The 13,090-nt window shown below is 37.1% G+C and overlaps 1 protein-coding gene across 1 annotated transcript; it reads left to right on the top strand.

The window, feature by feature from the left end:
* Positions 1-444: 444 nt before the first annotated feature.
* LOC118165761 (albumin) lies at positions 445-11,652 on the top strand. Its single transcript, XM_035324003.1, has 15 exons — positions 445-598; positions 2,090-2,150; positions 2,892-3,024; positions 3,949-4,163; positions 4,866-4,998; positions 5,745-5,842; positions 6,631-6,760; positions 7,685-7,899; positions 8,421-8,553; positions 8,934-9,031; positions 9,188-9,326; positions 9,840-10,063; positions 10,575-10,707; positions 11,156-11,212; positions 11,460-11,652. The coding sequence occupies exons 1-14, from the start codon at positions 514-516 to the stop codon at positions 11,204-11,206; spliced, it is 1,848 nt and encodes a 615-aa protein (XP_035179894.1). The 5' UTR covers positions 445-513; the 3' UTR covers positions 11,207-11,212; positions 11,460-11,652.
* The last annotated feature ends 1,438 nt before the right edge of the window (positions 11,653-13,090 follow it).

Here is a 13,090-nt window from a genome sequence, read left to right as displayed (position 1 = left end):
TAGCCTGTCCTAAGGAGATTGCCATCTTGTCTTTGTAAGAGGATTTAAAATTAAAACTCTGTAATTTTAAATGAGTATGTGAACTCAGTCCTATCTAGGTGAATTATTACTGTACAGTACCAACTTGCTGCACTTCTGAGCAAATAGTAGCAAAGAAGAAGGATGGCTATAGGATTAGACGATGACATTTTGATCTGATGCCTTGAACTCCTTGTTTGCAATTTGATAAGGAAATTTACGCAAAACTTTATCTGTTTGGATGCTGGAAGGTTCAACCTTTTCAGGACAAAAAGGTCCAGTGTAAAACATAATGAACAAATAATATCAAATTCATTTTTGGCAAGAACATTGCAAGTTTTGTAATCTTCTTCAGACTAAATGGAAATCTACAAATGCCAGCTCTATGGTTAATATTTTACAGAAACAGGTAGTAAAGAGGTATATAAGAAAATGCTTTCCCTTCAATCTTCCTAGCATTTCTGAATAATTTAGCCCACACTGTAATCTGCAACCATGAAGTGGGTAACATTAATTTCATTTATTTTTCTCTTTAGTTCAGCAACATCCAGGAATCTGCAAAGAGTTGCTCGAGATGCAGGTAAGAAAGGATTAATTAATTGCCCTTATAGTCTTTGTTATATTGACTTAATGACTGCAATGCAATTTCGTGAATAAATCTCACAAGCCTGATGCAGTGGGGGAAAAAAAAAAAAAAAAAAAAAAAAAAAGAGAGAGAGAGAGAGAGAGAGAAAGAAAATTGATTAACTGAGCAAGTAGGTTTGGTGACATGTCTCTTTGTACCATGAGTGAATTACATGAACAGATGTTGATCGTTCAGAATCTGTTACTTTCCAGCATGTAGCAAGTGGATGTGCTAAGCTTTTTGAATGACAGTCTGTAACTGAGCTCCTCACCAATGGTTTTCACACAACTAGGTCAAAAATCCAAAAATCTAAATCTCAGTCTGGGATGTAAGAAGGCCTAACCTGAAGACTTAGTGTCATTTTTCCCTGTATTACTGAGCTTTAGAACTCGGTCAAAGAAGTATTTCTGCCGGCAGTCCTAGATTTTTTTTCCACTGATATTTTTGATTTTTGTTTGAAACATGAACGTAGCCAAATTTAACAAGACTGACTTCTCAGTCAATCTGTGTGAAATTGCCAGTGAACAACAGCAACAAATTTGAATTACAATTTTCAGCACTGAAACTCTTACTATCAAATCAGGTCTACTGATGATCCTTCATTTTTTGAAATATAGTCCTTCAGTTCAGGTAAATGAGTCTTTCCCTGTGTTTTTTAAATGCTTCTGGGATGGTATTTCTGGAACAAAATGACCACCCTATCCTAGTTAATTCATTACTGTGGCCACCTGCCTCAGTATCTGTTTGGAAAATCTTGTGGGAGTGTTCTTACCACGAACAAGCTATAACCATAACCTGGATTTATTACCATCAGGACCAAGTGAAGGGTTTTATCTGTTTTCCTGCTCATGATGAGCACAGATGTTATGCATTCAGTGAAAAATCATACATTTCTGCACAGTTCATAATTTTGTCTTTGAAGAAAGAAAAACCTACTAATGCCTAGTCTAATCAACCTGCAGCTGCATTCCTTTATTTGTAGATTAGCTATGATCATGTTGGTTATGTAAAGTGCATGTTCTAACCCTTAATAGAAAGTCACAGCAGTCATTTTAAATATAGGAGTTATGAATATGATTACAGAGGTGAATATTATATTAAATTTTTTTAAAAAAATACACATTTGAGTGCCTTCAGAAAGATAGGCATGCATAAGAGTTAGGTATTTGCAGACAGATGGTCATCTATGACAACAAAGAATTCTAGATGGCCTGAAAAAACCTTTAGATTGACATACCTGGAAAAGCTGTGCAGATTACACAGGATGGTCTGCCCAAAGATGGGAAATGTTCAGCATTAGCTTGGTCTGTTCCAAAATAATGATATGTGCAAAAGCTGGTTTAATGATGCACACTTCTGAAATCTGGCCTGAGGTGCCCAGAATGTATTCTTCAAGGGGGTCTAGCACAGCAAATGAACATCACTGTTATTTTTTTTTTCCCATAGATCACAAGAGTGAAATTGCCCATCGCTACAATGATTTGAAGGAGGAGACATTTAAGGCAGTGTAAGTGAATGTTCTGCTTATATTTTCTGATTGTTTTCCACCTCTACTGATATTGAATTAAAAAGGAAAACTTAAGCACTGTATGAGCTCATGAAGGGTGCATAGGTCTCATCAAACCATTGCACTGAATTAGCCTTCTTACTGTTAGTATGCAAAGCTTACAGGTGCTGTAAGAGCTGCAAAAGTCATGATGACTTTCTTGCTCTCTGAGAGCACAACTCTTTGCACACATTATGAGGAAACCTGTGTTGCTCATGTGAAAAGAAAAGACATGTAAATAATACAGTTTTGATAACTTTTGGATGGAGAGGAGTTATTCTTGACTAAGACATTGCCAAAAACAAAAACCAACACCAAAAACACACTTCTAGCAGGTTTACTGAGACAATTCAATGATTTCCTTTTGAAATGGGTTTTGGGAATGGCAGAAGGCCCCTATAGGAACATAACTGGTTCTGAAAGAAGACACCATGAAGATCATCATCTGTAACAATGGCAAAAACAGCTTAGTTTATGGTAGTTAGGCACATACTGGTTAAAGTGGTAGAAAATTCAAATCACAGTCTTTTCCGTGTTGATTCAAGTCTATCATTTAAGGAGGTGAGAAGAGCAAGAACAGGGGATCCAGTATTAATGATCTTTGTAGTACTCTATTTAAGTATTTGTGCATATTGTTTGAACAAGTAATTTTAAATCTTGTGTTTCTTATCTCCATATAGCAACATTTGCTTTCTGTTTCAGTGCCATGATCACATTTGCCCAGTATCTCCAGAGGTGTTCTTATGATGGACTGTCTAAGCTTGTGAAGGATGTTGTAGATCTGGCACAAAAGTGTGTGGCCAATGAAGAGGCTCCTGAGTGCTCAAAATCACTGGTAGGCAGCAAATCCTTTGGTATTGTGTTTCTCCTCATTCTATGCAGCTACCAGAATCATCCTCACTGAGGATTTATACTTGTCATCAGTCAATGTTCAGATCTTTGTGTTGAAACAGAGAACTCGTTTTTGTCAGGTTCTGAAACTCTGCCTTTCAGAAGTGTCACAATGATGAGCGGAGTTATATATTGGAGCCCAAAAAGCAGACTTCAGTACATTAAGTTTAGCATTGTCCATAAATAAATGTTACCTTTAGTACAAGTACCCTGTCTGCAAAATACAGGTCTAACTGTAGGAATTAAAGCAACCATAGTGTGTGGGTTTTCATACAGGGGTGACTTGAAAAAGATACCTGTCATAATTTAAGGTACTCAGGTAAAAAGTTAAAAATCAATCAAACAAACAACAACAACAAACTGCTAAGATCAGGTATCCTAAGATGTTTACAGGTACATAAGATCCCTGGATGCCTAGTAGGTTCAGCCAGGCCCCTGAGAAATTTAGGTGGTTGTGTTCTTGCCAGTTTGCACATTCAAACCAAATTACATGACTATATTAGTTCTCCCTAAAGATTTCCCAAGCTGATCATCAAATAGAATACTAAATCCTGCTTCAATTAATCTGAAAATTCAGTTTAGTCAGATTACAAGCAAAAGGAGACCACTGTCTGGCATGGAGTATTTTAACTTATTTTTTTTTTTCAGTAGGGCATTGTAATTTTTGATATTGGACGACATAAAATAAAACTATGAAACTGTGTTGAAAGCAATGGATTATTCTGATTTATGGTCTAAATCTTCCCTGGTAAAAATTTACTTACTTTTGAATTTGGGCTTTCTCTTACAGATAGATAGAAAATACATTACACTATCTATACAACAGTATCTTTCTAACAATAATTTTAATTCATCATGTCCCTTATAGCCCTCCATTTTCCTGGATGAAATCTGCCAAGTAGAAAAACTCCGTGACTCATACGGTGCAATGGCTGACTGCTGTGCTAAAGCTGATCCTGAAAGAAATGAGTGTTTCCTGTCATTTAAAATTCCCCAACCAGACTTCGTTCAGCCGTACCAAAGACCAGCTTCTGATGTTATATGCAAGGAATATGAGGACAACAGAGTGTCATTTCTGGGACAGTAAGAAAAATGGCAATTTTGTACTGTTTAAATATTTAATTGGGTGATCCCCAAGGCATAGTGAGTGTGTGAGGACATATGAAGAGGTTGTAAGCATGCAATCTGCATGTATAAAACAGTTGCTTAATGATTAAATATCCAAAGCTCTCATCACATTATTTTCATTCCATGCTGGAGCAGGTTTTTCCATTCAAAATGGGCTTTAAATGATCACATTTTGTAAATCTTTGGGGACATTTTGCCAAAAAAAAAAAATTGAAAAAACACAATTTTTCCAATATTAATGTAACAATTAACTTAGTCCAGCTTCCCACTTAACCCCATTCTAACCAGAAAAGATATGAAGAAAGGTAACAATAAATAAAATAAAAATTGGCAATAAAATCCTGGGAAAATGGCCACAAATTATTTTTTCACACTCTAAATCAGAATTTTCAAATATTTCACAACGCATTTAAAACAAGAATATGTACATCAAACTCAGGGGATGAAGACAGAGGATTTCGTCCTTCTGTCACTGTTACTGTGTCTTGCTTTCTAAGTAGTGAGATTTAACCCAGCATGTACCATTAGTAGGCATTACAATAGAAAAATATATAAAATGTCTAAATTAGAAATAAAAGTTATAGAAGCCATAAGAGATTTGAGGCCATTTGCTGTTGTCATTGAAATATGTAACTTATGTTTTCCTTTTTCTTATAGTTTCATCTATTCTGTTGCAAGAAGAAACCCCTTCATGTATGCCCCTACAATCCTTAGTGTGGCTGCTGATTATGAACATGCACTTCAGAGCTGTTGCAAAGAGAGCGATGTTGGTGCTTGCTTGGACGGCAAGGTAAAGCAAATTTTTCACTTTGCTTGAAAACAATGTAGCTGGTCTGTAACATAAAGGTGAACCGTAGACAGAAGGTGTGCTACCAAAGAGGCTCTAGGGGAAGACAGCTCTTTTTTGGCAGCCTAACATTCAATTTCCACACCCAACAGATAGGTGTATGAGAGGTCTCTCCTGTTCCTCCCCAGTTCCTTGCATGAGCAAAGGGAGGAGAAAGAGTGAGAAGTGGGTGGAATGCTCCTGGCTATGTAATTCTTTGTATGAAGAACTTGTAGAGAAGGGTCAGGATTAATCATGTGCTAGTGCTTTTATCACTTTCAGATGACTTCCACATAGAACCATAGATTTTGAGTTAACTTTCAAGATTATGTGGCGTGAGCCAAGTTCTATCTCTGCCTCAAAACTCAGGCCCAATGACTTCCATGTGATCGTTGTGGTGCTTTAGAAGAGAACTTACACTCTTTTGGGGCCACAGAGTTTCAATGAAATTGAGTATTTGGTTATAACAGCAGCTTATCATTAGGTGAATTGCACTATGCCATAATGCATAGTATGTAGGCTAGAAGTTAGATGCTGGACTGTGAACTGATTAGGGCTGCCTAAAGAATTCTCAGTTTGCTTGGCTTTACATCAGTGCTAACTGGACAAGAACCTGTACTGTTTCTGAAATGGGATTTTCAGATTTGCTTTCTGCTCAGTCCGTTAAATGTAATTAGCTTAATGTGACAATGTGCATCCTATTACTATAGGAAACTACCATAAGAGAAAAAGTCAAGAAAATAAGCATGAAGCAGCAGTATTCTTGTGGAATCCTCAAGAAGTTTGGAGATAGAATTTTCCAAGCAGAGTAAGTTCCAATCAGTGTTTTATAAAAAGTAGGCTTGTTGGTTTAAAAATGCAAGTACTCATGAGGAAAATATCAACACACATAATTCACTTCTATATGCTGAGTTTGATAACTGTACTCATGGTAATTCCTAGTGTAACTTTGGATGAGAAACACTGTCCAACACAATAGAGATTAGTGGGTCAGTCTTTCTGGACTACACCCACAGTGATTTCTCAGTCTATTTTTTCTAGAATTTAGTTCTGGTCAGGTTTCAGCATAAAGACTGGATGCAGAGGGCAACTTGTGTATTCCAAGTGGATAGTAGTAAGTAGTGAGTAGTAGTAAAAAGATCATCCACGCAAGTCACAAAGAAATGAAATCATCCCTTGAACCAATACATAAGATGTAGAGTTACCTGAGAGAGATCACTCAGAACCAGATTCCAATGTGTTTAATGTACGTGTTTGCCAAAGCTGTGCCCTGTTCTGATGCCTGTACTGTGTCTGTGCTAATACAGAGATGCTTACAGTCATTTGAGAGAGAAGGAATTCTAGGGTGTGATTCTTATATATACACACCTCAGATCAGAAAAATCCAAACTTCTTTCTTATTGTTCATTTTAAAGGAGAATTTGGTTGCAGGTATAGGTGTCAATGCCTTTTTTCTTTAGCCACCTGAAGTTAGGTGAGAAGAATGAATGTTTACTTCTAACACCAGTGATGTATAGTATAAGTGTTAGTGACTTGCAAGTTTTCTGTTCCATATGGAGCTTTGAATCAAGTGTATTTTTCTTCTTCTCCGTCCAGTAAACTTGCTCTCCTGAGTCAAAAATATCCCAAGGCTTCATTCACAGAAATCTCAAAACTTATCCATGATGTTAAGGAGGTCTACAAAGAGTGCTGTGAAGGGGACATGGTGGAGTGCATGGATGACAGGGTAAGCTAAATATTCTTTAAAAATGTTTACATATATGAAAAAGGAAGATAATAGGAAGATAAAAATTTCAGTAGCATGAATAACTGCTGAAGTTCACAGTCCTTGGAACTTCTGTTCAACACTGCTGGAAGGTTCCTCAGCCACTAAAAACTTACAGTCAGCTCAGCTGACTGTTACTGGAACTAGGTTTTGGACCATGATCATGAGGACAAGAATTTTTATTAATATATATATAGCGTATGTAGTCAAAATCAAAACGTTCATCTGGGAGGGGGATTGTTTGATGGCATTTGCTGGCTTCAAGTCAATTGTAGACAAAGGAAAAGAAAGTGGAGACAGAAAGAAATTCTTTGCAATCCTGCTGTGTGATTTTAATCACCATTAATCCAGTTTTTTCTGTAGTCCCAATAAATTCTACAAGACAGCTTGCATGGGAGGATTTGCAAAACTGCAATAATAACCTTATCTAAATATTGCCTGCCCAGCTGGAACTTAGACATACTTCTTAAACTTATAACCAGCTGGTGTGCTGGTTTGGCTTTGTAAAACTCTGGGATTTTTAATGTTTTGTTTTCTATCAGAGCTGAACATGTGACAGAACTGAAAAGATTATTCAGGCATCCTTGTGACAGTCTCAGTGGCTTTAACTGCCTTTCCAGAGTTTGTCTCCTCAAAGATGCCAAGGTCAGGGAGGGAAACTGATTCTCCTCCGTGCCTGTGAACATCTTGCTTAACACGTGCAGGAAATGCTAGTCCCTCTGATTATTTCCTTTTGTATGGAGACAGCATTTCTTTAGGAAACTGCTAAGTAAATAAGTAACCTGAATGAAAAAAAAAAAGTATCAAACAGAGAAGAGAGTTAAATTGATCTATCTTTAAATTATTATTTCATAGCTTATCTGAAGCTCTATTTTAATTTTACAGGCAGAGCTTGTGAACTATATGTGCTCTAAACATGAGGCTTTCTCAAGTAAAATCAAAGACTGCTGTGAGAAGCCCATTGTGGAACGAAGCCAGTGCATTATGGAAGCAGAGTTTGATGACAAACCTGAAGATCTTCCTTCACTAGTTGAAAAATACATCCAAGATAAGGAAGTCTGTAAAAGCTTTGAGGCAGGCCATGATGCATTCATGTCAGAGTAAGTAGTGCAAACAGTATGTGTGCTTGTCCTGTAAACGATCTGCTCTTGCTTCTGGGCTATGGCCTTTTGTATCACTGGAAAAAAAGAAAAAAAAAAAAGTCCTTTTGGATATTTCAAGTGTGTATGGAGGAAAGAGAGGACCACATGGAAGTCCAATGTGGCAGATGTAACTTCAGGCCTAGTTTCTCATTCACGCTTTGTGGCTGTTATCAAAGCTGAATTTATCATTGCCTTTCCTTTATTCAGGGGTTTTGTGCAGGTCCACATACATTATCTGCTTGAGAAGCATTCTGTCTTGGGGAAACTATTTTGTTCCTCTTAAGTTTGCCCTGTTGGCAGTCAGAAGAATGGCCAAAACCCAAAAAATTCTACTAAAAAAAGCAGGGAGCACTTCAAACTCACTGTCCACCCTACTTGATCTCATCTGAGGAACTGTCCCTGTCAATTACTGTGTTGTGCATGAGGAAAGCAGCATGTTATTCAGGAGCTCTAATGCTGTCAGCTTCTGTATCTTTCAGGTTTGTTTATGAATACTCACGAAGACACCCTGAGTTCTCCACACAGCTTATTCTGAGAATTGCTAAAGGATATGAAACACTCCTGGAAAAGTGCTGCAAAACCGACAACCCTGCTGAGTGCTATGCAAATGCTGTAGGTGCAATGCTTTGTTTGCATGTGGCTAGAATGCTTGGTTGGTACCAATCATGAATCAATTCAGTTGAGGAGCAGACAAAAAGCATTCTGAGAGACTAATCCCAGAAAAAGTTAATATTCTGATGGGACATGAAGCAGTGCAGAGCCCACGATAAAGATATGAAATCATCTCAGCTTTTTTTTACTGAATTTCTGTTAAAACTGAATGCTCATTTGTGAATCAAATTACTCCAGATAGGCTAGAAGCAAACAGTTGGCCTTGCATAATGGATATCTTAGAGCTAGTAAGATTTAGAAGAGACCATAAGGTATATTTGCATGATTGTGACCAGAATGTCCTACTCTAATGTTACTGATAAATTTTTACTTGTTTGCAGCAAGATAAACTGAATGAACATATCAAAGAAACTCAGGATGTTGTAAAGACAAACTGTGATCTTCTCACCACCCATGGCGAGGCAGACTTCCTCAAGGCGTAAGTACTTTCTGATAAGTATTCTCCAGCATAAACAATGATTCTGGCAGCTTTGGGAATATGCATTTGAACCTGACTTCTATTTTCAGTTCACTAGTGTAGTTAAGCAGAGAATTCTTCAAAAGTGAGCAGTCATTTTTAATGCATTTTTTTCAGATTGCTGATCCGCTACACTAAGAAAATGCCTCAGGTATCAACTGAGACCTTGCTTGAAATTGGAAAGAAAATGACAGGCGTTGGTACCAAGTGCTGCAAGCTTCCTGAAGACAGACGCCTACCTTGTTCTGAGGGTTATGTGAGTACATTTGTTTGTTCTTTTTATTCCTCTGAGAGATTTCTTCTGTTCTCAAAAACATGGAATTCTGGTGGGTTAGTAAACTCACACTGATTTTTCATAGTCCTCAAGCTAATTAGCAACATAACAGAATTGGAAGTCCATTCATTTTTAATGGACCTAAATAGCTCTCTCAAATGGCAGCTTGTGAAAATTGTAACAGCTTTGCTCTCCTTCAGAAAGCAAAAATCAGATGATTGGGTCTATAGGAGCTTGTGTTTGGAAAAAGAGCCTCTTAAAAGAAAACTATTCTTATTGATTGTAGGCTAATGGTCATACTGTCAGCAGATTAAAAAACGCCTAACTCCAGGAATACACATTCATCTTAAATTCTAAAAGTGTGCCATTTCTGAGCAGCTGATTAGATTGGAAAGCTTCCACTTTCAGCTATGCTATAGTGACACAATATTCTATTCTATTATTGTAGAAGGTTTAACTCACATTTGTACTTTTTTTCCATTTATTTCTCACCAGCTGAGCATGGTGATTCAGGATATGTGCAGGAGACAGGAGACCTCACCTATAAATGACAACGTTTCACACTGCTGCAGTGACTCCTACGCTTACAGGAGACCATGTTTCAGTGCTATGGGAGTAGATACCAAATATGTTCCTCCACCATTTGATCCTGAGATGTTCAACTTTGATGAAAAATTGTGCAGTGCTCCTGCTGAAGAACGGGCAATAGGCCAGATGAAGTAAGCTAAATGAAATTCCTTGGAGAACAAACTCAAAAATGTAACACTTGAGCAGGGACAGAAGTAAGCTAACAAAAACCCTGATCTGTTGTCTGACTGGGACTTCACTGGTGACAGAGAAAACCAGATGGAACTATGTATTTGTACTGAGCTTGTCAGCATGTCACATCACATAGTTAAGAAGAAGCACAATAAGTTACTTTCTTCAAATGAAATTAGTAGTCTTAACCAAACGTGACCAGTTTCATGGAGGGCCTCAGACAGTGTAAGTCTTAGGATTTACTCAGTTAACACAGCATACAGATCATTTCACTTAGTTCTTTCACATCCATAACCAGGATAACAAAAACCCAGCAAGTGATGGTGGTAGACAGGGAATTTGGCAAAGACCTCTCGAGGCATGACAAAAAGCCTCTTAAATGAACTGTATCTGCATAGAATGACATATTCTAAGTAGGCAAAACAAATGACAACAGGTAACATTAACTATGGCTTGATGCTTTGTTTTCAGATTGCTTGTCAACCTCATTAAACGCAAGCCCCAGATGACAGAAGAACAAATAAAGACAATTGCTGATGGGTTCACTGCCATGGTAGACAAGTGCTGCAAGCAGTCAGATATCGAGACATGTTTTGGCGAAGAGGTATTTCCTATCTTCTTTAAAAATAAAAATAAGCATACAGGAAATGGGGAACTCTCTAGGAAACCAGCCACTAGGAAATACCAGTTTCCAAAGAGCAATCTCTTTATCATTTGAAGCATTAAAGGATCTGCATTATTGAGTTAAACATTTTTTTTAAATTTATTTATTGTAACCGAAGTATCACATAGGTACATATATTAGGAAGACCTTAGAGGGAATTATTCTGTCCGTAATTCACTCTAAATGTTTGTTTTCTACCTTTGCAAAATTGAAAGATATCCAGCATACAAGAACACACAGCTTCTAAGCTTAGAAAGTACCATTAGAACTATCCTTTGAGCCATAACACAGACACAAGTTGAAGTTCATAGAATTTCTTGCACAAGCACTGCGTACCACAGTGCTCCCTCTGTTTCTCTTTCACAACTGTTTGCATTCCTTTTTCTAGGGTGCCAATCTAATAGTCCAGAGCAGAGCCACATTAGGAATTGGTGCTTAAGACACGGTAGGTGAAAGAAATAACATTTATATAAAAATGGGTAATCCCATCCCTGTCTCCCCATCTTTCTACCCATTTAACTTGAAATCAAAAAGAGCATCTAGCTGTCCACTAGCTAGCCACTGTATGTTGGCTTTCTCAGTGGGTAGTCTACCAACTGCAATCATACAGCATATGGAAGGTTGAAGTGCTACTAGATTGCTACTGTTTTGCAAAATAATCTTTTATTTTTTATTTTTTTAATCCCATCTAGGTTGCCCAAGGGGAAAATATGAAGATAAAATGCTTCTGTGTAACTTCTCCTGCCCATTACCTTTTTTCCTTGGTATTGAATGACGGTTTCATAAATCTTCATTTTTTTGTCAAACCACATGCTTTTCCAGAAACTTTTCAATTCTATTACTTTGCAAAAAATGAATAGTAAATAAAATCGTTATAAATCTGCATCTGCTCTGGTCTGCTGGTGACTGCTCTAAGGCAAAGATCTTACAGGAACTCCTTACACAAGATGGTTGTTACAGCAGTATTTATGGATAGGCATCCCATTGTTTTCTCTATTTCTTGCTCTTTTAAAATATTTATGTCCCACCAATCAGATAATATGGGAAAGGTGATATGATTTTTAGCTAGACTTTAACAGGAACATTTGACTCTTCACAATTATAATTACACAGTAAGAGAATGTTCCAAAGAGCCAGTCAGTCTAAAGATGGCTAGTAATGTTCTCTTAAAAATGAAAAAAATAAGATTATTTTTATTATTTTTATAGCCACAGATCAAGCATCTCTTCTCTTGCAAAGAACTGCACAGTGAGCTGTTTTTAGACATGTCTATTTATGCCTTTAGTTCTTTATAAAAAGAACTTCTGACTTTAGAGATGCCTTTTAAGAAGCCAACAAGCAAAATCATGCCCTTCATTGCAGTGAGTTCCTAACAGAGACATTGTTGGGTTTCACACCACTAAAAAACCATGATTTTCTATTACATACTTACTTTCATTCCACAAACAACAACAAAAAAGCACAAATCTTGTACAGTTGAATGTAGGATGGCATGTTGTTTGTTTGTTTTTCTGTTGTTGTTGTTTTTTTCCTGCTTAGAGCCCTTGAATAATAAAGCATCTTATGGGGGCAGTTTTCTTGGCCTTGAAACCCTTTGTGTCTCTAGTTCATGAAACAAGAATCTTCTACAGAACCACATAAGTACACTCAGAATGAAACAGAGACACGAGGTTGAAAATGTAAAGGGAAAAATTTGTGAATCCTGATACAATTGGAAGGTGTGAAATCTCAGTCAGTTAGTCATAGTTATACATTGTTTAAGAAGAATGTATGTGACCTCAAGGTGTTCACAATCGTCTCATTAGAGATGCAGAGCTTAGTGAATTTGAGCAAGAATCGTTCAGCAGCTGTAGTTAAACACTTTCTGTTCATTGTTCCATGTTCATGGAAAGGAGCACAAAAGTCATTATAAAGGCCATTCCCATTATCTAATTCACAGTCATTCACTGCAGCTGAGACTAACCAGCTCTATGACGGTGTAGTTTAGTTGTAGTTAATTAGAACATGTTAAGCTTTTCCAAGGAAAATGTTCAGCTAGGATTCTGAAGCAGAGAAATCAGGTCTAGCCCCACAAGACTATAAATAAGTGGGGAATTCTCAATAGTTTTCCAGTCTTTGATGTGCTGGTTAGCTCACTGTAATGTCTGGTAGATCTTTTAAACAGCTACAATAATTACATATACAAAGCAAGTTAGCAATTCCATTAAGATTTAGTAATCCAGAATGTGTTTTTAATTACTGCTTGTGTAATTTTGCTGACTCCAAAGGGATACAAAATTCATAAGCATGATTTCCAGGCTGCATGTATAATTGTTGAAAAAAG

This window comes from Oxyura jamaicensis, chromosome 4 (assembly GCF_011077185.1).
Source record: "Oxyura jamaicensis isolate SHBP4307 breed ruddy duck chromosome 4, BPBGC_Ojam_1.0, whole genome shotgun sequence".
NCBI lineage: Eukaryota > Metazoa > Chordata > Aves > Anseriformes > Anatidae > Oxyura > Oxyura jamaicensis.
Note: the sequence above shows the minus strand (reverse complement) of the source record. Positions and strands in the feature narration are given on the sequence as shown.